General features: G+C 35.5%; 2 protein-coding genes and 2 long non-coding RNA genes across 5 annotated transcripts; 2 read left to right on the forward strand and 2 right to left on the reverse strand.

Moving 5' to 3' along the window:
- The first annotated feature begins 401 nt into the window (after positions 1-401).
- Positions 402-8,071, forward strand: LOC120016628 (NAD kinase 2, chloroplastic). Of its 2 annotated transcripts, none has more exons than XM_038869487.1 (8): positions 402-765; positions 1,126-3,078; positions 4,252-4,373; positions 4,482-4,623; positions 4,720-4,944; positions 5,189-5,263; positions 6,992-7,093; positions 7,605-8,071. In XM_038869487.1, exons 1-8 carry the CDS (start codon positions 556-558, stop codon positions 7,806-7,808), a joined length of 3,033 nt encoding a protein of 1,010 aa, XP_038725415.1. In that variant the 5' UTR covers positions 402-555; the 3' UTR covers positions 7,809-8,071. The 2 variants fall into 2 exon arrangements, with proteins under 2 accessions (XP_038725415.1, XP_038725414.1); XM_038869486.1 differs by having other exon boundaries at positions 403-765; positions 1,117-3,078.
- Positions 8,072-8,348: 277 nt separating this feature from the next.
- On the reverse strand, positions 8,349-10,212 carry LOC120016629 (1-aminocyclopropane-1-carboxylate oxidase 5-like). The gene is made up of 3 exons (XM_038869488.1): positions 10,078-10,212; positions 9,722-9,948; positions 8,349-9,295 (listed from the first exon to the last, which is right to left on the reverse strand). Exons 1-3 carry the CDS (start codon positions 10,183-10,185, stop codon positions 8,698-8,700), a joined length of 933 nt encoding a protein of 310 aa, XP_038725416.1. The 5' UTR covers positions 10,186-10,212; the 3' UTR covers positions 8,349-8,697.
- LOC120016631 lies at positions 8,700-10,378 on the forward strand. Its single transcript, XR_005472012.1, has 2 exons — positions 8,700-8,811; positions 9,592-10,378. It is a non-coding gene; the product is annotated as an uncharacterized LOC120016631 (long non-coding RNA).
- Positions 10,379-18,867: 8,489 nt separating this feature from the next.
- On the reverse strand, positions 18,868-19,468 carry LOC120016276. The gene is made up of 3 exons (XR_005471938.1): positions 19,393-19,468; positions 19,227-19,291; positions 18,868-18,982 (listed from the first exon to the last, which is right to left on the reverse strand). It is a non-coding gene; the product is annotated as an uncharacterized LOC120016276 (long non-coding RNA).
- Positions 19,469-25,212: the final 5,744 nt, after the last annotated feature.

Here is a 25,212-nt window from a genome sequence, read left to right on the forward strand (position 1 = left end):
TTTGACTTGTAAATGCCACTTCAACATGTTGACTATTAGAAATTGGAATTTTTTTTTGAATTTTCAATTATTGACTTGAAACATTTAAACATTCGACAATGAAATTAAAAAATAACTAATTTTTCAATAGCGAAAAAAATACTTAACCAATATCCATTATATAATACTCCTTTACTAAGTCACATTTAAACGATATGAGACAGAATGTGTGACATATATTCTCTCTATCCCAATACCCAACATTACCAAAAATCAAATAATTGAGTTTTCCAATCATACGGCATGTCAATTATTCAATGCCAATCCATATACATGTCAACATCAAATGGTGCACTAATCACGAACACACAAAGTCGACCACCAGTAACGATAATTGTCCAACTCGCCAACAAGTTTATCCACAATGGATGTATGTTGCATGTACTACATTGCCACCCCTAAAATCCCTCTTAACATTAAAATAAATAAATAAAACCGAAATTCTAAACCCAGAAAACCCAGTAGTTCCCACATGGTGGCTGTCGCGTCGCGTGCCACGTGACCATCGTCGTCGACATGAACCGATCACCGGCAGCGAGCATATGGGCATCCGGGTTTTGCCCCTGCAAGATCTCCAAACCTCTCGTTAGAGCCAGGCTATTCGGGTTCGGGTCAGGATCGGGATTGGGGAAGCTGAGGAAGTGCCGGGTAAGGAGGAGGTTTGGCTTTGCAGTGAGTGCGGAACTATCAAAGGCGTTGTCCTTCAATGTTGGTTTGGACTCTCAGGTTATTTTACTATCCATCTGTCTTTTTCAAAATTCTACTTTTGGTATTCGGATTAGTGTTCGATGAAATGACTGAGAGACTTTGAATTATTGCTTCTTGAGGTAGTTTGCTTTAAGTTCAGGTGGTTTTGATACATTTTCGTGTTTTCAGTGTTTGTGATTGTTTTTTCATTGCATACGATGCGGTTTAGTGGTGAGATCAATACTACTACTGTTGTTGATATTGTGTTGTATAACTAGTCTTATTTTACTTGTTTGAAAGTGTGGTTGCGTTTTAGCAAGTGGAATTGGGTTTGACTCATTAGATATGATAACGTGTTTTTATATGAAACACTTTTGTTGTCAATTGAAGGTCCTTCAGTCGAACGAACAATCACAGTTGCCATGGATTGGTCCAGTTCCTGGGGATATAGCAGAAATTGAGGCATACTGCAGGATTTTTCGAGCAGCTGAACAGCTTCATGGTTCTTTGATGGATACATTATGCAATCCTTTGACTGGAGAATGTAGTGTTTATTATGATTTCCCATCTGAGGAGAAACCTTTACTGGAAGATAAAATTGTAGCTGTTCTAGGTTGCATGCTCTCTCTCTTGACTAAAGGGAGAGAGGATGTTCTTTCTGGAAGATCTTCCGTTATGAGTTCATTCCGCATTGCTGATTCGAGTGCAATGGAGGATAGGGTCCCACCTCTTGCTGTTTTCCGAAGTGAGATGAAAAGGTGTTGTGAGACCTTGCATGTTGCTCTTGAAAACTATTTGACAGATGACAATCGAAGCTACATTGTCTGGAGGAGATTACAGAGGCTGAAAAATGTCTGCTATGATTCTGGCTTTCCTCGTAGAGATGATCATCCCTGCCATTCACTTTTTGCAAACTGGAGTCCTGTTTATGCGTCTTTAAATAAGGAAGACATAGCATCTGGAAATTATCCGGCAGTTTTCTGGAAGGGTGGTCAGGTGACTGAGGAAGGCTTGAAGTGGTTAGTGGAGAAAGGGTATAAAGCTATTGTGGATCTTAGAGCAGAAACAGTAAAGGATACCTTTTATCAAGCAGCGTTGGATGATGCTATTTTGTCTGGGGAAATTGAATTGATCAAAATTCCAGTTGAAGTTGGAACTGCGCCTTCCATGGAGCAGGTTGAAAAGTTTGCATCTTTGGTAGCAGATTGCAGTAAAAGGCCCATTTATCTTCATAGTAAGGAGGGAGTAAGAAGAACTTCTGCCATGGTCTCAAGATGGAGGCAATACATGACTCACTTTGCATCTCAATTTGTCTCCAATCAGTCAATGAAGGCCAATGATACGTTACTACCAGATACAAGTCAAAGTATGGGAATGCCAACATCTTCCGCTGTAGAAGAAAGAACCCTTCCCGTAAATGAAAGCAAGCCATTGGAAGTTGTAGCTGGTGAGACTCATGGTTCGAATGGAGTGTTTTATGAAGAAGTCTCTTTAGAAAAAGATGAAAACCTTAAGAGTCTTAGCATTGATGAAGTCCACAATGAACTTGCTTCAGTTGATGGTTCAATATCAGCTGGAACAATTGACAATGGAGCAGGATTTTTCTACAGGGAAACTGATCCTTTGAAGGCTCAGAGTCCTCCTTGCAATGTTTTCTCCAAAGCAGAAATGTCCAGGTTTTTTAGAAATAGAAAAGTTTCTCCACCAACTTACTCAAGTTATCAGTTCAAAAGGCTGGAGATGTTACCAGTTTCAAGAGAGATGCATATTGGGAAAAATCAGAGAAATGAGGTTGTTGACCCCAAATGTTCACCAGGAGTCCCAGGGGCAGGAAGTTCCAATGGAAATTTGTCTGTTAGATTTAAAACTTCATATTCAAATCCTCAGAGATCACAGCCTGCCAAGGGGAGCTATCGGGATGGTAATGGTAATGTTGTCAATAGCCCAAATGGTAACATATTTCTTGAAGGGGAAAAGAATTTTTTGAATGATGTTAATGTCCCTACTTTTGCAAGTAACAATTTAAATGAGCGCGAGACATCTAATTTCTTAAGTAAGGATCCGAATGGAAATTCTGGAATCTCGGGTACTAGTTCTGATGACGAAGGGTCAGTTGAAGGAAATATGTGCGCTTCTGCTACTGGTGTTGTAAGATTACAGTCGAGAAAGAAAGCAGAGATGTTTTTAGTGCGAACAGATGGATTTTCTTGTACAAGAGAGAAGGTGACCGAATCTTCATTGGCTTTTACTCATCCTAGTACCCAGCAGCAGATGCTCATGTGGAAATCTACCCCAAAGACTGTATTATTGCTCAAAAAGCTGGGACAAGAACTCATGGAAGAAGCCAAAGAGGTATAACATGAAAATCTTGTTAGTTATTGCTTAAATAAAGCCTGATTTCTACTTTTAATAACTGTTTATTCAAAATTAAAATCACTTCCATTTATAAATTTAAATAATCTTCACGATTCAGAGATATTAACTGTCTATGGCTACTTATTTTTCATATTGTTGACTCAATATTCGCATGCCTGGCAGAAAGAAAATATGTGTATGCATGCATAACTCGTTGTAGTGTAACTTTTTCTCTCATAGCCTTAGTTCCTCCATCATAAGGAGGAGGTCATTCTTAGCATGTGTTCATTCAGGACCAAGTGGTGGATAAGGCTGTAGAAAGAATTAAGATGCAGAGAAGGATGCATGCAGTTGTCCCCATACCTCAAACATATGATGTATCTGAAAATGTGTACCTCAGTAATGAATATCTGCAAAATTGTCAGCTTTTTCCCAGACTTTTTCATATTTACTGGTGTTTCTGATGGTGTATGTGGTAGAACATCCTTTGCTTTTATTCTCTATCTTTGTAATGCACTGTATGCAGAGCTTTTGTGTCCTTTCAATTTCATTGCTTTGTTCATAAAGAATAGCTTCTCACTCAAATATTCGTCGAAATTGGTTCTTTTTTGTCAATCCTTATTCATGTTGTGAATGTTTCTCACTCGAGTATTGAGCTACAAGAATCACTCCAAACATTATATTTGCCTTGGACTCGAAAAACACAATCATATTTCAGTTGGAGAAATGACTGTTGCTCAACAGCAATCGTGTTTCTTGGCCCATGAGATGGAAAAGCAGCAGCAATTGCTCATTACTGTGTTTTTGTACCCATGTTTTGGTAGAGCAGCTGAAGTCTCGTCTACATGCAATGCAACCACTTGTATGTAAAAAGATACAGAAACACAAGCAATCGACTTTCCATCACCATATTAGTTCTTACTTCTTAAATTCAAAGCCGTCATATGATCTATGCATGAGCTAGAAGAGAACCACAAGTCACAACACTCTAACATATTTGTAGTGGGAATTTGTACTGGGAAAGGATGTCTTCTTGAGATTGTGTGTTTAAGGGAGTTTATTATCCTAATTCTTTCTGCTTTATATTGGTAATTTGTGCATACATTGACTTCCTTGGTCGCTAGACTTAGTTTTGGCAATTCTTACCTTCTTTTTTTTGGATCTGATCAGGTGGCATCTTTCTTGTATCACCAAGAGAAAATGAATGTTCTTGTTGAGCCTGATGTACATGATATATTTGCTAGGATTCCTGGATTTGGATTTGTCCAAACTTTTTACAGTCAGGATACCAGGTAACCAAAATCTGTGTTTGATAGTGCAAAAGCGTATGTATTTTGGTATTTTTCATATCATTGGGAAGCCATCTACCCCGATGCCTTAATTGCAGACTGTAAATGCAGTGATCTTCATGAAAGGGTTGATCTTGTTGCATGCTTGGGGGGAGATGGTGTGATACTCCATGCCTCAAATTTATTTAGAGGAGCAGTCCCCCCTGTTGTATCTTTTAATCTTGGATCTCTTGGATTTCTCACTTCCCATCATGTAAGCTGTTGAATTACCCTTGTCTTATGAGACAATAGTTTATGTTTTTCATAGGTTGCCATTTGGGTGACCAGTCTTGTTTATTTTTTGAAATAGTTTGAAGAGTATAGACAGGATTTAAGGCAGGTCATCCATGGGAATAACACTGTAGACGGTGTTTATATCACCCTTAGAATGCGGCTCCGATGTGAAATATTTCGGAATGGTAAAGCAGTGCCAGGGAAAATATTTGATGTCCTAAATGAAGTCGTCGTTGATCGCGGCTCCAATCCGTACCTTTCTAAGATTGAATGTTATGAACATGACCGGCTTATAACTAAGGTGAATGTTTTGTAATTCATTTTGCTTTAGACAAGCCCCTCTACTTTCAATGAGTTATAGAGTATTAGCAGTTCTCTTGGGGTATCTAAATTTCTTCATGTAAATAAGTTTATGAAAACAAAGTACACGTCCTATCGTCCATGTGTAACCTTTAGATATGGTTTAAACAAGCTTTTGGATATTTTTCTATTTAATACATACATTCAATTAAATTCTATGCTTCTTTTGCATCCATATCTTCAAGGTACAAGGTGATGGGGTCATAATAGCCACACCTACCGGGAGTACTGCTTACTCCACAGCTGCAGGAGGTTCCATGGTAAGCTTATCATCCTGAGTTAGGTTAGACTTGCATTTGGTTTGATAAATATCTGTGTCATGAGATCGTGATAAATATTGGTAAACCTGAATTTGGTTTGAATTAGGTTAAATAATTTGATGAAGAGTGTCATCCACGTAATGATCAGCTTGGATTTTTAGAAAATTTTTAGAGTTGTAATTGTCATGCATCATACTTCTTTCCCTCTCTTCTATAGATATAACCATAACCATAACTTTTTGAAGATTTTCCATTCCATCTTATTGGATCTTGTTTATGATTCTTCATAGACTTGTAATGGTCATGAACCATACTCATTTCACAACCCCTCCACATCCGCAGGTGCTCACTTTTGCTACCTTATCCAATGTTTTTAAAAATCTTAAAATCTGACAATTGTGGATTTTTAGTACTCTCCGCATGGCTGTAATACAAGCTTTACAGCTCAAATAACCAGAGAGGATTTTAGCTAGGGTTATTGTCTTTACGTTTTCTTGTTTTGATCAGACTGGGCACTCTGTTGAACCAATTAGCATCATCGTCAAATCTAAAGCATATTATACTCAAGTGAATTTTAACAAAATATAAACTTTGATTGGATAATTAGATTTGTTCGTTCTTCTATTCTCTTTATCATACCAATTAATAGATTTCTGGCGTCAAGAAAGTTGAAAAGATAATCTCTTCAGATAGTTTCACCTGTGTTCAAAGCAAATCATAGGATGTTATTTAGAATGAACGTTCCCTGGTGATTCTAACATTTTTACTTGAGTATCTGTTTTAGAGCTGATTCCTTTCCTCCAAATTGGCTGCAGAATAGGTGCGCTAAGATTTTATTTTCTATCTTTGCATTTATATAATTTGAGAATTGCAGAATCACTGATTTTCTATTTTCCTTTGAAATACGTTATGGCGTTTTTGCTTGCTTTAAGCATGGGGTCACTGCAGAGTCAGTGTCAGGAACTTAAAACAATTTACTATTATGAATTATGATGTATACGTGTCATTGTAGTGTTTGTTGTTATTATTTTTTCTTTCTATATTCATATTGTAGATGACTTCATAATCACTATATATCTATAGCTGTACTAAAAAAAAGCTGTACTAGAGTTTTGAGTTTCATATGCTCCCAAGTTGCTTGCCTTTGCTAGTAAATCACCCTGAACTATCTTGAACTCTGTCCATGTTTTTCTCAGTCCTATGAAGAACGGTTTCCCTCTAGAGTGCTGAATATTACTGTTTGATTCCCAGCATCAAATTGTATCATTAAATGCATTGCCTTCGTATCTCTTCAATAAAGATACTTGAATAATTTGAATATTTAGATGCCTTTATTTTGTGCAAGTATTCAAATCTAGCTGGCAGAAAAATAAAAAAGCTGTACTAGAGTTTTGAGTTTCATATGCTCCCAAGTTGCTTGCCTTTGCTAGTAAATCACCCTGAACTATCTTGAACTCTGTCCATGTTTTTCTCAGTCCTATGAAGAACGGTTTCCCTCTAGAGTGCTGAATATTACTGTTTGATTCCCAGCATCAAATTGTATCATTAAATGCATTACCTTTGTATCTCTTCAATAAAGATACTTGAATAATTTGAATATTTAGATGCCATTATTTTGTGCAAGTATTCAAATCTAGCTGGCAGAAAAATTGTCATTGGCTATTGCTGTTGCAAAATTTTCTGGATCAATATCATTACGGGGTTAATGATTCACAATATGTAATGCAGGTGCATCCGAATGTTCCTTGTATGCTGTTTACCCCAATTTGCCCACACTCCCTCTCATTTAGGCCAGTAATACTTCCCGATTCGGCTAGGCTTGAATTAAAGGTAAGGCTTTTTCTTGCTCAAATGCTTTACTTTTGAATTTTTTTCTCAAGGTAGTCTAGGTGTTGTCTTTGTCCAACTCAAACTTTTGGGATTGAATTGTGTAAACATGAATAAGGTGAAGAATACTGAAGAGCAGTAGGGAAGGCAAAAAAGAGAGATGCCACACAAACATGAATAAGGTGAAGAATACTGAAGAGCAGTAGGGAAGGCAAAAAAGAGAGATGCCACACAATAGAGTTATCTCCAATTATCAATAATGCAAGAGCAAAAGAAAAATCAACAATGTATTTCCTGCTTAGCCTCTATTAGCACTTTCTTCAAATGATCGCATCACATTATATGCATTACTAGCGAATAACGATGGGCCAAGTTACTTTTGAGATACAGCAGTGTGCATATTATCTGAGGAAAACGTCGTGAACAAATCAATTCCAAGCCTGAATTTCTTGGCTATATCCTTTATCAGTTGTATCCTTATTCAGTGGTTTTGATCATTTTTATGGCCAAACAGATACCAGAGGATGCCCGAAGCAATGCCTGGGTTTCTTTTGATGGGAAGAGAAGGCAACAACTCTCAAGAGGACATTCTGTCCAAATTTATATGAGCGAGCACCCGCTTCCAACAATCAATAAACGTGACCAAACGGGAGATTGGTTTCGCAGCTTAATTCGCTGCCTGAACTGGAATGAGAGGCTTGATCAGAAGGCCCTTTGAAGTCTCAATTTGAAGGCAAGACTAGTTCTTTTTCGATAGAGCATCCAGGTTCGTGTAAATGACTGTACAGATAGTAATTAAATAGGTAACAGGAAATTTTACTTTTAGAAAGCGTACTTTATATGATGTCCTACAATTGGCTCTCATTTGAGGTAGCGTTTGCCAGTTTCTTTTCTATTACCTGTGAGATACAGTAATTGTATTTCAGTACAGTCAACTATTATTGGTTATAAAAGTATTTACTTTGCTTTTTCTGGATCTAATCCCTTGATGCACACTAGATTATCACTCTTGTGTTAATTTTACTTTTTTTTATAGATTAATTGAATGCTCTTTCAGAATGTTCAGAAGAGATAAGGATTCATAAATTAAAATTGAAGTATTGAACTGCTGAGGTAGCTGGGCTTCACACATGAGATGGAACGTTTTTGAACTGATCAACAACAGCTGTTATATATGTGGCCATTCTTGAATCTTGACTGGGAGTGTTGGATCATTTATAGTGTTGAAAATGATAAGAAAAATTTTAGAGCGATCCTCTAAAGCTTAAATTAGGGTATATTTTCCTTAGGAACTTATGTTTGAAACTTGGAACAGAATATATGGCTTACTGTCTAAGAGTCGTACATAAAAAAAGAGAGTAGTGCATATCGTATTTATATGTATTTGAAGCACTTGTGGAAAGACACAACAGCAATCTAAAGCAAGCACAGTAATGCTATAATTGGGCTTTCTTTTCTCAAACACTACATCTGTAGTTATTTAAGAGAGAAGCCTTCTGCCATGGAGGCAGAAAAAACTAATTAACACCCATAAACCCAAATTTAAAAAATAAAGAGAAAATAAAGATAAACAAAAAAGTAAAGATAAATTTCTGGGTTCCTGTGTTTTAGGTTGCCTTGACAGCTTGGAACCTGGGTTCCTTGGGGAGGAACTTCTGCTCAGCATAAACAGACATGTAGTCACCAAACACAAACTTGGGATAAGTTTGTTCTGCTTCCAGGTTAGCCTTTTCCATCAATTCCGGTGCTGGAGCAATGATAGCCTCAAATCCCGGATTGTAGAATGAAGCAATGGATCTCCTATTCCCATCTGGAGTAGCCAAAACCCTGTGCCAAGTACTCTTGTACTTCCCATTGCTTAGGACCTCAATCTGATCACCAGTGTTGATCACAATTGTGTTTGGAAGTGGCTGAACATCGATCCACTCCCCGTCTTTAAGGATCTGAAGGCCTCCCACCTTGTCGTCTTGGAAGAGCAAGATGACACCGCCAGCATCGGTGTGTGCTCGGAGACCGTTCACTAGCTCTGGATGAGGACATGGTGGGTAGTGGCTGACTTTGGTGCCGAAAAAGGCCTTGTCTCCATCACCACCATTGAATGCCTTCTTGATGTAGCCCTTCTCCAATCCCAAGTTCTCATCCATTACTTCCATTAACTTCTCTGCTAGTTTCTTCAGTTCTGCTCGGTATTCGGTCATCGTTTCCCTATCATGCACCCATGTCAAAAAATCAGATAATGTGCAGTGCACAACATACCGTAAAAAACTGATTTGAGATCCATTATAATTCTAATCTCCTGTAATTCCTTTGATATAATGATTTGGATAGAGTCATGTCAGCATCTCGGAGTTTGAAATGAGAGAGGCAAAAAACTTCTGAATTTTCGGCTGACATAGTAAGGGATCCCAATCTATGTAAAGAAGCTAGAAGAGAATCACAAGATCTATTGTTTATCTTGAAAGCTTTAGCTGACAGATTTTATTTTTTTTTTTAATTTTCAGCTTGTGTTGTAGGTAAAACTGTCATGTTGGATCACAGGAAATCGTTGGGGATTTGAACCGAACAGTTAGAGATCTCAAGAGATCTGGTGATGGATATTATAAAACATCTCAGGTATCTCCAAAAGCTTACTTGAATCCTGAAGTCTTGGATGGCCACTCGTTATTATCTGCGAGAGTGAAGACATCTTCCCAGTCCACATTGTCCAGCTTTTCGCCACTCTTTTTCTCGGCCAATTCATTCAACTTCTTGACAGGACCTGAGTTCTTGAATTCTCCCTCTCTTTCACCATGGAAACAGTCAGAGCATACCTTCTTCACCCTCTCTAGTAGCTCCTCTGAAATTCCATGGTTTGCCAGCTGCAACACAATTACACACCCTCATCACAACCTTGTAGTACATATATATATATATATACACATATATAAATCTATTAGAAGTAGACAGTAATAGAAAAGAAAGAAGAAGAGAAGAGAAGAGTAGAGTACCTGGAAGAAACCCCACTCCTGACATCCATTGGCAATCTGAGCCAAGACTTTGGCCCTCTCTTCTGGTGAACCATTGAGTTTAGAGAAATCAATCACTGGAATTGCCATTGAACCAAATAATAAACACAATGTCAATGGTAGAGAGAGAGAGAGAGTTTGTGCCTGTAATGGTAGTACTACTGGTGTTGTGGGGATGGGAGGGTGTGTTTGGGTTGTTATTTATAGGGAAGTTTCCCGCCAAATGGTTATTGTCAACGCAATAATATACTAATATTTTAGGGTTTGGATTTGTTTATTGTTATAAGGTGTGTATATGTGGGACGGTGACATTATGTACATATATTTATATATATATATATATATATATATATATATACACAAGGTCAATGCTAGCTTCTGTAGCGTATGCTACTACAGTTAGGTTAGCCCACAACACAAGTTTCTCTTTTTCTTGGTTTAAACAACAAACACAAGCTTATTCATATCTTAATTACTTCAATTAATAACATATAGGGTCAATTTCAGTTATTTTAGTTAATTAAACCTTGAATATATGATTACTCGCAAAATGAGGAATATCATATTACAACAAAAAAATTATTTATATAAGAAATCTTCTCAACCATTCAACCCTATATGTGCACACTTTTGACTCAAATATTTCTTATTTTTATTTTCATTTTTCAAAAAAAGAGAGAATCTTGATGGCATGCATAGTCAAGTAATTACTTGATTAATTCATTTAAACAAGATTTTTATATGGATCTATATATATCATCAAGCTTGATAAAGAAAGAATCCAGTTTATTGGATCAGCAAGAATTGATGAAGACATCAAAGTTGGTATGTCACTATTGAAAAGAAAAGGAAAACATATATATCGATATGAGTTAGTTGGTTGACAATTTTATTAGCAGATACTTCCTTATGAAAAAGATTTATGCCGGCTGTTCTAATCCGTATTATGATAGTACTGCAGCTATCCTAAGAGTTTAGAATCATTATTACAATAGCAAGAGTCGAACTAGAATTCTACTCTTTTAAAGTCTCGTCGATTCATATTTACTTACATTGACAAAAGTTAAAAGACTAATTTGTAAGTACTAGCAAGCATAGAATTTCGATGGAAGCAAAACCCTTGTATACATGAGTTGGGCTTTGACCCAACTTATCTTGTCATTAAGTGAAAACTTTTGTGCGAATGGACATGACGACCCGAGTTTATGTCAATATTGAATGTCCAAAGGACAAACTTATATAGTGTCATTCTCGGTTACCCAAAAAAAAGTGTTGAATTTTGGAAAATGTATCAATGTTCATGTTACTTGTAATTCAAATATCTACCGACAATGTTCATGTTACTTGTAAAAAGTTCAAATATCTACCGACTAATACCGACTAAGTACTCTCATTATACAAACCCTTTTGAGGATGTAAAATACTAATTTGTAGGCACAGTTTGAGGGTTAAGGAAGGCAAGGTGAAGACGCTCATAAATAAACTTATCGTCGACCTTATTTTATTATATTATATTTTTGTGTTGTCAACGTACCACGTTATATATATATATATATATATAATACTAATTCATTTTTTTTATATTACAAATATAAAGGGATATTTTGTACCAGTATTTTTTATTTTTTATTTTTATTGAGAATGATGTGTATATATGCATATATATGTACAGCTCAATTTACGTGGCATTGTTGTGTGGTTGGGCTTGTGATTTTTGGGAAATATAATTGTCTGAATATTAGGTTACATATCTCAAAAGACAGATGATAATGACCGTCCGATGCAGAACAAGTCTGTTTGATAATCAAATATTTCATTGCTGTACTTCTAGTACTTGATGATACTCACTGTCAAGATTGGCTTAATCAAACAGTTGCCGACTTTATGATTGGCATGTCTTCTTGACATATCTTGTGCCACGATGTATGATTCCCATCATCACCATCATCATATATATATATATATATATATATATATATATATATATATTTTTGTGATAAAACATCATCATATATATATATAGAAATTTTAGTAAACACCACTAATATACTATCTTTATACCACTATACTATCTTTACATTACTTTTTAAAATTTTATAGTTTACATAAATATCCTTATATACAATGACATATTAACCATTAAACTAAAAATTTAAAATAAATAATTTTTACATATTTAATTAGAGCCTACTAAGTTTGCACCAGAATTTCTCAAAGAGAAAAATTTTTTTTGTTGTTTTTCTTCCAGAAAAACCACATAGGCTGTCATTTTTCTGGAATAAAAACAACACAGTATTGTCGTTTTTCTTCCAAAAAAACAACACGGCATGTTGTTTGTTTTGGAAGAAAAACAACACGACCCTATCGATTTCTGGAGAAATTATAAATCGGCAAAATCTATTGTTTTTTGTGAAAAAAAACGATGGACGATGTCTTTTTTTAACAGATAAACAACATGATATTACCGTTTTATAACCCTAGAAATGGATCTGGTGTGTCGATTTTTATTTTAGTCATATTCTAACCATAAATCGCCCAACGTTTAACAACTACACAAACTCAATCATGCTATATACATAAATCGACAAACCCGCATGTTCAATTTGTGAGATTTCATTAGATTTAGAAATATTTAAGAGAGAATTCACAAAACCTTATCTCTCCTCTAAAGCTTTTTGACGTTGATAATGATAAATTTTTGGTCATCTACTTGCACGGTTTTGGATGTCGATTCAAGTGTGGGAAATCGGTGACAGCTGAAGTCCCAATATGGGGAAATCAGTAGGAAACTTGAAGTTTGAATGTGTGTAAACTTAACACTAATATTTTTAATATTGTATAAAATAAGGGTAATTTGGTCTTTTCACTAAAAGTTGTGTGTAGACTTATAAATTTATGGTGTAAACTTATCACGTGTAAAGAATAGTGTAGAGATAGTAGATTAGTGGTGTGTAAATAAAAATTTTCATATATATATAGAGGGCTTTTAACATGAGGACTCCCTCATGTATTTTATATGAGAACTTTTAATCTCAACCATTAAAATCATTCAATGGTTGTGATTAAAAGTAATTTTTTCTTTGATCATTACTAAAATGCCCCTCACCAATTGTCTCTCCCTTCTCAATCTCGCTGCCTCCATCTTCCTTCTTTGGACTCTCTTCTTTCTCTGGAGCTAATTCACTTTTCTTCAACACTCCCTCCTTCGTAGGAACCAGTCTTTTTACCTTCTTTATAATCTTCTCCTTTGGTTGTGTTTTTGGAATCTTTATAGACATGGAATTGAGCCCATTACTAGTGCTGTTGTTGCCGTTCCATTGTCGCCTCCGCAAATTGCTTTGTTTTCTATTGGAAACCTCTCCATAATATGTTGCTGCAATCGATACCCCTTCTTCCCTCTCTAGAGGCTGTCGATTCTCATGTTTCAATCCGTGTTCATTGTTTAACAATCATTCCAATTCAAAAAACCTAGTTCACACAAAATCCAAAAATCAATAGCAAAGCAATGTAGGGTACGAATTATGCAGACGCATACAAATAGACACCTAGAGTTAAACGGGTCAATAAACTATTGCCTAAGGTGGAAGCTCGATGACTTGCAGAGGAGAGAGAAGTGACAGAGAAGAGAGGGAGGGGAGGAGTGAGAAAGAGAAAGAAGAAAATATGGGTACTTTGGTAAAACCATTTAAAAATTTATTTTTATCTAATGGTTGAGATTAAAAGTTCTCATATAAAGTTACATGAGGGAGTCCTCATGTGATCAGTCTACTATATATATATATATTAAATCTTTTATACGAGCGCTAATTTTTTATTAGTAACAATGAGCTCAACAATAGTGGACCTCACTGAGAATCACTTTTTAAAAAGTGATTTTAAGCTGATACCTGTAATTTATAAATTACGGACGTCCATACTTGAGAATTTTGCTATATATTAATTTAATGGTTTGGGACGAGTTCAGGGAAAGTTTATCCTCGACTTTAATCGTTCAAACAGAAATTATAAGTTAAATTAATTATACTATCATTATCTATTATATATTAATTTTAAGAAAAAATCAAATAAAAATTGATATTACCTTATAATAAATTAGTAAAATATATTAATCAATAATAAACCTCATATCGTGGCACGAGACAAATATTTCATTATTTTTGTTTTGATTAGAGACTCAATTGTTTATACTTTAGCTACTCGTTAACAGATACTGATGCATGTAATTTTTATTAAAATTATATTATTAGTTGACTTTAATTTAGAGATTATAATATGAATGCTCTTTAAAAGTTATTATATGATTCTCACATTTTGTCAAAAACTAACCAACTCTAATACCATATATATATATATATATATATATGAAACACCTATTTTGAAGAGTTATTTTTTAGGTGTAATATTTGAATTTGTGAACATGCATGGTTGGTTGAAGAGAACATGGGTTCAAGGTTCAAATGTCGACTAAACTTCTTAATAATACATTGAATTAATTAATTAATGGACTGCATGTACCATGCATCTATGACTATAAACCTACCTAGCTAGATGATTAATTGGTTTAATTAGCTGCTAAATCTCTGACCCTTAATTTTTAAATTTTACGACAACAAACAAGCACAAAGCCAGCAAATTGTGCCATACATTCATGTTTGTGTTCTGACTTCAACAGCCGAAAGTGTCAAGTGTTGCTTCTAAATTTTTTTTGCAATCCAAAACTGAAATATTATTACAAATGACTACTATACATACATACATATAAATATACATTGACTTGTACTTGGTGAGAAGGGTTAAATTTTATATATATATAGATGGGTGAGGGTGACTATGCAAATTAATTAAGAGCCTAATCTTATAAAAACCTGGTATAATTAACTAATTTCATTAACTAACAAAACTGACTTGCTCAACCATGCGTGCATGTATTCATACGATCAAATAACGAGTTAAGAAAGCTAGAGAGACGAAAACTAAGATCTCTATCCCTAATAAAGATAGTCAATTACGTCGCTACTTATATATACAAATCAAAAAAAGGGCAGGTCCAATATAATTTTAATTTTATTGGGTCTAGAAAGAGGAAGACATTGTCAATATATATAAATCTCCATTTTTTTTATCAAATTATTAATTATTTTATTACTGTTTATCATTAGATGATCTAGGCTCCAACAAATTCATCCCCCAAAGTGCATAATTTTGTGCATGAAGATAAGAGAGGTAGGGAATTTAGGGGATGCCTTGGAAGAAGTAAACAAAAGAAAAATAGTAATATTCATGCATGGAGATGGAGTGGTTAATTGTGGATTCCATTTCCTTGCATTTCAATTTCGCTTGCTTTGTCTCAAGATGACTCTCACATGGTGCTGACTAATGGTGTCTCTCATAAGCCACACGTACCCATGAAGGTATTGTGTCTAGGCTCTCTGTACATTGATTTCCTTTATGCTCTTTGTCCCAAAATTATTATGATTTTTATTTTCCATTTAGAACCAATATATTATAACAATTCATTAGTATTATATACTTATAAGATAAGATTTTAATTATGTATAGACTAAGCCAGCGAAGTCATGGACGTGGTCGGCAACGTTGATTAAAGTGTCCACATACAATACAACATTTGGAAATTAATCATTATGTAAGCAACACTGAATGACTTTTCTTAATTGTGTGATTCAATAACTTGATTAACTAAAAAATCGGTTAATTAGTTACATGTTAACTAACTATATAACAAGAATAAGCCAAGAACAACATAACTATATATAACGATATATATATAGGGGTTCGTACGTAAGTGGTCTGAAACAGTGAAACTTGATGCTTGCTTATATTTACCAACTAAGCCAACCTTTTAATTTTTCATTTTATATTCTGGTTAATGTAATTTTTTGTCTATTAAGCAACACCACGATCGTTCGTTTGTTTAATTTTTTTTTTTTTTTGTAATATTACTCCTACATGTGGTAGTTAATTACTAAATCAAAAAATAAATGAATGGTTTCCAAGCTTTTGACTATTGAAATGAAACTCATATGATAATATATTAATTAATGAACAAGTCTAGTTAGTAGTTACTATAATTTTTGTGCCCTTATATAGGGAGTATGCCTGCAGATTATATATATATATATATATGTCTACTAATCCAAAAATATTTTTAATGCAAAACTACATTGTCAATTACGCACCTTCATATATTGTTCTCAACAATCTATGGGTCCAATCCAAATTATATTTTATCCAATTAAATAGAGTCAAAATTATTTATAGTAAAGTAGAGTTTTCTTGACATATGATCAAACCAAAAGGAGCTTTCACTGCTGCAGGCATATGAATGTGACATGGTTGATTATGTCTTTGGCTTCTAAATATGTCAACTCTCTCTAATGTTACACCATGCCTTAAAATATCATGGATTACTCTATTTTAAGCTTTCTTTCTTTTTCGTCATCTATGTGATCCTTTAACAAAAGTCAAGTTACTTTGTGGCAAATAGAAATTGAAGAAACCCTAAACTAATTACAGACTGAAATAATTATAAAACCATTACATATGGAAAAGAAGTGGGAGTTGAATTAAAAACTAAACTAATTAGAGCAAATCCTGAACATACTGACAACCATGATAATTGAGCACTTTGGGCCTAAAGCAACTCTGTCATAAACAATAGACAAAATGAAGGCCCTATTGGCCCAGGAAAGAGTAATTTTAGGATAAAATATGATTTTGACACTATTGGCCATTAGGGCTTCAACTATACGTATACTACTGTACTGATCCTGAATACTGAATTTACCTACCCGGCATGGTACTGTAAAGTTACCATAACAAGACCAATAACTTTACAACAGCTCCAAATATTAACTTCAGACAGAAATATAAGAACAAAATTGAAAACAATGGAATAAGATTACTATGAAATCATCAAGCAACAACCATCACTTGTGGGCAATATTCTTCTACTACTTGTCGATCAACAATACTGCTGAGCAATGTTCCATCATGATGATATCATAAGACAATTTTGCTAGATTGAGACCTTCAAACTTAAGACATTTTTGTATTATCTACAAATGCATATGATAACCGTAACCTCGACAAAATCACACCACTTATAACTGTCTGTACCAGTATTTTTTACTTTTCTTTTTAGTTTATAATTATTACAAATGAAAAGCATGAGATATTTGCATGTAACTTTTCAGTGGATTACCATATTGAGCATGACCTCTATGACTTGACATTGATAAACCTGTTAAATCTTCCTCCATTCTGATCATAAATTAGAATATGGAAAGGAAGGATAAGGATCAGGCTTCAATTACCTCACCGCTTATTAACAAAGGATTTCTTCCTTCATCAATGAGAACTGAGTCAACCTCATCAACTATCGCAAAATGAAATCGCCTCGGACTGTTTTTTGCACAGTCCAATAGCAGTACTCAAATGAAATAATAATCTTGTAACTCCAAGAAGTGGCTGAAAATGTACCATCTCATCACAAGTTGTTCTCCATTGTTAGCAAGATTATCTCACAGGTAATCAAAACCAAGCTCCTGGATATGTCAAGAGAAAACAATAATATTACAAACAAGAAAAACTATAGAGGAACATGAAAGACAATTATCAGAAGCCAACCATTGGATGGCTTTCAACAACTTATTTAGTTAATTACATGCACAAGTGTGGTCGGAGACAGAAACACCACGCGCACACAAAATAAGAAATAAAATACAAGAAAAAACACTATTACATGTGCCTTATGGAACAACTTACCAAACTATTGGTGTATGTTATATCATATATATAATTTGACCTCCTTTCTTCAGCTGTCATTCATCCCCCTCTAACTCTCAAAGCATGCAATGAACGGCAGAATAAAGTTTTAATAAAGAGTGGTAAACACTCATTCAATCAGGCTGAATAGAAAGTCAGCCTGATCAGGCTTCTATCCGGAGCAATGAATTGTTGGGGCACAAACTATAATATATCGTGCTCTCATGCATACCTGAATAAGGCCCACAGAAAGACCTAAGAAGTGATGAACACGACCCATCCACTCAGCATCACGTTGAGCCAAGTAGTTATTCACTGTGACCAGTGACCACTGTCAAGGGAGAATCGACATGATCATTGCTATGCACAGGAAAAGAGAAACCACCATTTTTCTTCTATCACAGCATTAAAGCAATTACATAGTTTATCAAGGAAAGGACAGAAAAAGTTGAAAAACAAAAAATTGGGCAAAATGAACTTAAAGTTCTCCAAGCGCTGTATCACAGGAAACTTAAGGTTCTCTGAACAAGTTCTATTTCCTTGTTCAGCATGAAAATCGACACATGGATGTAAATTTGTTTAAGCCCGGTGTTGCATACGCTTATATCCGACGAAAATAATCCTGCTTTTTGCAACAACCATAATATAAGAAATTAAGAATTATAATAAGCTATGGGGCCTTCCAATAGATTTAAAAGTTTGTTTAGAAAGCAACAAAACTAGAACATTTTCTTGATAAGAAACAGCTTCTTAGGAAGCAATTGGAGCAGATATGGAAGAACATAACTCAACCGTTTCTTTGTTACTGTTGTGACCATAATTTTTCCTTTCATTAGTGAATTCTCAAATATATTCGTAGAACTTAAAAAAATATGCTTTAAATCCACTCAAGAATGTTAGCAACTATTTGCAACCTGTAGAAAACCAGCAGCTTCACTAAACAATGGCAAATTCCCATAAGATTGAGGATAGTAAACATACCATCAACGCCCTCACCAGTTAACGCATTAAGATAAGCAGCTAATGTTCAAACCAATGTTTTTCCCTCTCCTGTTTTCATCTCAACAATGGACCCATCATGAAGTACTGCTCCACCAATGATCTAACATCAATTTTGCATCATAAATTGTAACCAAGCTTTCATCAGATATCAAATTTCAATTGTATAAATAGTATTAAAAAGCATATCTTGTGCCACAAATCAGACACATTTTAGCATTGAGACAGGAATATCCAGCATTTTTTTGATAAGTAGGAATATCCAGCATATGCATATCCACATGCAGACACACAAGCATACTTTAGTGGTTGCAGACACATGTAGCCATAGCAGAGAGGAAGCAGACCTGTACATCAAAATGGCGCATTCCAAGCTTCCTTCTTGCGGCTTCACGAACAACAGCAAATGCCTCTGTAAAGCAAATTGCATAATATAAAGGCCAACTGTCACGCATAAAACTAATGAAGTCATTAATAGGATTGAACAAACACATAGAAAAAGATAGTTCTGACCAGCTTGAATATCTGCTAGCGTCTCCCTTTGTCTCAACCTCTCTTTGAACTCCAAGGTTTTAGTTAGAAGTCAACTAAAAAAGCACAAAACACAACCCATTACCTGAATGACCTGAAAAATAAAACCTGTATAAACAAGGTGAAATCGATGAAGAAGAAAACCAAATTTCCAATAGAGCCTTCGCCGGCAGTCTGTTTTCCCAAAAAGCTTCGTCTCGTAATTACGTTTAGCAGCTTTTGATCTCTTGTGGGCTTAGAGGGCTTGGGCTTGGGCTTCTTGTGGAAACTTTTGTGAAGCCCAATACCGATTCTGGCCTGGCAATTGTTGTCCTCAATAAGAGGCTCTTTTATTTTTCATGGGCTAGCGGCCCATTTATTGTCCCCTTTTCCAAAACCGCATCATTTCTAGGTTTCAATTCTTACAATTTTTTATGATGGGGCAGTAGTTGATATCCCACTTATTGCAGCTGTTGTCTGTTGAGTTGTACGCATAGTATTTCATGTGCATCATGTGAAATATGTAGAGTCCATGAATCACTCAAATCATGTGCGTCCAACTCAACAGTTGGGATAACTTTCTTACCCTCATCACAAGTTTGAAGCCCATCTCAATTGCAGTTGCTCAATCAAATCTCTCCCTGTTTGAAGCGTCCAGTCATGCTTGGAAGTTTCGTCTAAGTGTTTAAAAATTGTTTACTAGATAATACAGGCCATCAAATTAATTGCTCTGGAGCCTTTGAGTGCGAAGTAGGCTGATTATAATGTGATGAAACTCTAGGTCCTATTTAGAATAATGTTAATTTGACATTAGGTCATATATATTTTGATACAGCTGCCAAGCATTAATCATTTTTTTCAGCTTTCACTTCTGTGTTTCTTGTATATAGGTCTAGTTTGATAAAGATTTTTGAAAATAACATATATGCTAACAGAAATGGTGGTAATAAAAATGTTGAACAATTTTAATAGCAGATATATTGCATGGATATTTAGTAGTGTTTGGTTGAACTTTTACTAGTAACAATTATGTTGTGTAACATATTGTGACAAATTACGTGAAAGGGTATATATATTTTAGTTGTAATTGAGACATTAAATGTATTTAAACATAAAAATTAAACATATAAAATAAAGATAATTAATTTATTAATAAATAAAACTAATTAATTAATTTTGTTGTAACAGATAATTGATTAATTATATAATGTATAAAAATAGTGATATTTAAAAAAACCCTTCCTTAATAGGAATAAGAACAATTAATGGGGACAAAAAGACAATCATAGGGTAAATACTAGTGAAATTTATAACATTTCAAAACTAGTATAAAATGTTCATCGAAATCTCTCGAATTACGTGCACGAGAATTGTTGTTTAGATGACTACTAACATTTATACTAGCAAATAGTATAAATGTTTAAAGAAAACCCTTACCTAACGGGCCCATAGTTTCGGTTCTTTTGTTCTTCATCTGTCTTTCTTGTAGCTTCTAGCCTTCTAGGCCTCGTGAAAAGTTATCAGCATAGGGAGATTCAATTAGAGTTCTGTCTTGAACATTTTACCAAAAAAAGGGAAAGAAAGGAGAAGAAGCTAGTGGCTTGTTTTGAAGGTTTTGTTCAAGGTCCATATCTATAGTAAATTTTGGGTATTGGGATCATTCAAGTGTGTCTTGGTAACAAAGGCATCCTTAGGGCGGGCGAGACTGGCTCCCCAAATCTTCAGGGGCTCATATTTTTGAAAAAACCACTTAATACTATAGTAGTTACAAGAAATGCTAAAAATGAGTTTACTATATTGTCTATTGAAAGATTTGACGGAAAAAGTTGATTATGCCAACATAATTAGTGATTTTGCATTTCAAAATAGTACAAGATTCATATTTTAAAGTAATATACACCATTTAAATTTTTTCTCAAGAGTGCTCATTTTTTAAATTTACCCGGGACCTTCGAAAATTCATGAGGTACACCACTATTTGGTAAGTCGTAATGTGGGTTGCTTAAGTAGAAGGATTCATTTTAGAGATTAATTTGATTGGTATGAACATATATGGTTTTGGCAGTGGATTAGACATCTTGATTATATGTTCCATAGACTAAAGAGACACGGACGAGAGTTGATTCCATCAAAAAGCAACCAATGACACTTCCATCTAAATTTTAATCAAGTGAACCAATGAATATATATATATATATATATATATATATATATGTTTAATTGCTCATCTGAATTCAATGGACTCTTCATCCATCTCATTTTTCTCACAGCATTATGAACCTCTTGAAGTCAAAAACATAATTTATTACACCCAATAACTTCACTCACATGTTAAACTAACAAAAAGAGAACAAGTCAATTTTGGGTTGTACTATATTACAAAATCTCCATAACCTGCTCCATGCCTCCATCATCATAAGCTCAACACGCCATAGAATTAATTTGCTAGTGAATCTTTGCTTTTCCTTATTTCTTGGAAGATCTACCTTTAATCTTCGATCATTTCCAATAAGTAATAATGATTTATATTAGAAAGAAAAGTGAAGGGCATGCTGGTAGTGCTAACCACCCACTAAATCACAGTGGGTTTTTGAACAGAAACCCTAAATTAACCATGCCCATGGGACCTACCATCAGCGTAAAATGAACCACAACCGGTGGCCGCCACTTCCCACTACCGCCGCCGCCACTATAACCACTAGTTTGGGCATTTTAGATGAATGTATGTATGGAGGTTCGTTTGACATGGAAGTCCACTTGCAGTGACCCTATTTTCCTCCTCCATTTTTAGTTTTCTTGGTGTCTATGATAGAATGTTCAATGTATTTCAAGGGACGGTCCTCTTTATTTGTGAAAGTCTTGTGGACTTTACTTGGCGAATTGTATTGGCAAGCGATTGTCAATATGAATGGAATAACATTTTGATAACTCCGAAAATTGAATAAATTCACTTATTAATTATTACTACATAAAAAAAATTAATAATTATACAAGAGTCTCCTCACATTAACCTCTTCTTGCTGGAGTTTTTCAATCATGACCAGATTAGTGTCAGTGTTGTTCTAAAATTAAACCCACAGAAAAAGCATGCAAAGATTCACTAAATCAATAACAATATTCAAATCAAAACAAGATAAAGAATCAAAGAACGCAAGAGATTTACGTGATTGGACAAAAATATACGTATACGAGCATCATAGATTCAGATCCACTATATTGGAGAGTTTAGATTCGCCGGTTGAGCTTCAAAAGTTCGGTTCGCCGCAGTTTCAAGGCGAGATTTTAGTGAAGTAGGTGGTTGTTGACGGTAAACGAAGGCATTTTTGAAATTCAATTGTACCTACACGAAATATGATCACATTTGGATCATCATATATCTAACAGACCAACAACCATGATCAACTCTTATCCATCTAAAGTTGGTTCAAATCAATATACACGGTTGTATATGATAAACATGTATATACCTTTAGTTATCTGCAGAGCTGGTAGTTGTGATTATTGTTATGAAGTTATATCTGTAAAGTATATCTGCACACACATGTATATATATACACATTGAAAGCTAATGAGAACTCAACACTTCAGTTGTTCAATCTGTTATGGTATCGGACGACCAATGAGCATAGTCTTTCCCATTCCTGGCCTTCTTACTTCTCTTATTCTTCTTCTTACTCTCACTACCCAGCCGTCTCAATGTCTACTGACACCACTATCAATGCTGCCGCCACCACCATCATTCCAACCACCACCATTCATAACACGAATGACACCCACAAAATCCTTATCAGTATCAATACCGCTGCCCAAACCCCTCTCAAACTAACCTCCTCCAACTATATTTCCTGGAAACTTCAATTCCACACTCTCCTTATTGGCTATGATTTACTCAGTTACATTGACGGATCCAAGCCTTGTCCCCCAGCCACAATCACTGAAAATACCACCACCACCCCAAATCCTGACTACTCTCTATGGATCCGTCAGGATCAACTCATTCTTAATGCCATCATTGGCTCCTTCTCACCGACCATCATTCCATTCATTGCTTCCGCCAAAACATCTCGTGCAGCATGGACCACCCTAGCCAATACCTATGGCAAGCCCTCTCGTGGTCGTGTTAAGCAAATCAAAAGCCAACTCAAACACCTCACCAAAGACTCCCAAAATGTGATAGAGTTTATGCAACTCGTCAAAGCTCAGGCGGACGAGCTAGCTCTTCTTGGAGCTCCTGTTGATGATGATGATCTCACAGAAAAATACTTGATAGCCTTGATGATAATTACAAGGAGCTGGTTCGGGCTGTCCAGGCCAGGGACACCCCGATCACATTTGATGAACTCCATGAGAAGTTACTCACATTTGAAGCCTCACTGTCGACAGCCAAGCCAATGCCACCATATTTTCCCGCTAGTGCCAATCCCACAACTAGCACTACCACAAATTGGCGCCCACCTCAAACTGGCACTAATGCTGGCCGTCGCACTAACAATGGTGGCAATTATAATGCTAGGGGAGATCGTCCATCAAAACCATATCTTGGACACTGTCAAATCTGCCGAATCCAAGGCCACACTGCAAAAAGGTGTCCCTCTTTTCGTCTGATTTCGATTCAATCATCCACCAACTCGTCTGCTTCTCCTACTCCGTGGCAGCCACGAGCCCACTTTGCTGCTACCAATCCAAACTCCTCCTGGCTTCTGGATAGTGGTGCCTCTCATCACGTCACCACTGACCTCAGCAATCTCTCTTTACATGCCCCATACAATGGCTCTGACGACATTATGATTGGCGATGGCACGGGTCTCAACATCTCTCACACTGGTTCCACTAAACTCCAAACTTCTTGCAATACTTTTCATTTAAACAATGTCCTTTGTGTTCCTAACATGAAAAAAAATTTAATTTCCATTTCTCAATTTTGTGCCACCAATAATGTTTCCATAGAATTCTTACCATCTCATTTTCTTGTGAAGGAACTTCGAACGGGGACAACGCTACTGCAGGGACCAACTAAAGATGGCGTATATGAGTGGCCGGTTTCTGCACCACTATTTGCCTTTTCTAGCTTTAAGACCTCCTCCTCTGTATGGCATCATAGACTAGGACATCCGGCATTTCCCATTCTTAAGCATATTGTTTCCAACAATCATTTAGGTTTATCTTCATCATTGTCTTCCAATTTCCCGTGTAATGCTTGTTCTTGCAATAAAAGCCACAAATTGTCATTTTCCACATCTACACTTGTCTCCACTCGACCACTTGAATTAATTTTCTCTGATGTTTGGACTTCACCAATCATTTCACACGATGGTTTCAAATACTATGTCATCTTTATTGATCACTTCACTAAATATATTTGGTTCTATCCACTTAAAAGAAAATCTGAAGTGAAAGATATTTTTATCAGATTCAAAGCCATTGTGGAAAAATATTTTGAAACCACCATAAAAACTCTCTACTCGGACAATGGTGGAGAATACCTTGCTCTTGCTCATTTTCTTGCTACTCATGGTATATCTCACTTAACTACCCCACCACACACCCCAGAACATAATGGTTTATCTGAAAGGCGACATCTTCATATTGTTGAAACAGGACTAGCTCTCCTTACTCATGCTTCTCTTCCTCTTGTTTACTGGTCCCATACGTTGGCCACTGCGGTCTATCTAATAAATCGTATGCCAACCCATACTCTAGGTCTCAGCTCACCATTTGAAGTCATTTTCAGAAAATCCCCAAACTACTCCAAGTTACGCGTCTTTGGTTGCCTTTGTTATCCATGGTTGCGTCCATACTCTCACCACAAACTTGATTCTCACT

Source organism: Tripterygium wilfordii, chromosome 15 (genome assembly GCF_013401445.1).
Source record: "Tripterygium wilfordii isolate XIE 37 chromosome 15, ASM1340144v1, whole genome shotgun sequence".
NCBI lineage: Eukaryota > Viridiplantae > Streptophyta > Magnoliopsida > Celastrales > Celastraceae > Tripterygium > Tripterygium wilfordii.

What these genes read in the sequence shown, in the direction of transcription:
- LOC120016629 (XM_038869488.1), bottom strand. Translation starts at nt 10,185, where the DNA reads ATGGCAATTCCAGTGATTGATTTCTCTAAACTCAATGGTTCACCAGAA. An exon ending in AGGAGTGGGGTTTCTTCCAG is followed by an intron (nt 9,949 to 10,077) that starts GTACTCTACTCT and finishes ATTGTGTTGCAG; the next exon opens with CTGGCAAACCATGGAATTTC. An exon ending in TCCAAGACTTCAGGATTCAA is followed by an intron (nt 9,296 to 9,721) that starts GTAAGCTTTTGG and finishes GGTGCATGATAG; the next exon opens with GGAAACGATGACCGAATACC.
- LOC120016628 (XM_038869486.1), top strand. Translation starts at nt 556, where the DNA reads ATGAACCGATCACCGGCAGCGAGCATATGGGCATCCGGGTTTTGCCCC. An exon ending in GATTTCTCACTTCCCATCAT is followed by an intron (nt 4,624 to 4,719) that starts GTAAGCTGTTGA and finishes TTTTTGAAATAG; the next exon opens with TTTGAAGAGTATAGACAGGA. An exon ending in ATGACCGGCTTATAACTAAG is followed by an intron (nt 4,945 to 5,188) that starts GTGAATGTTTTG and finishes CATATCTTCAAG; the next exon opens with GTACAAGGTGATGGGGTCAT.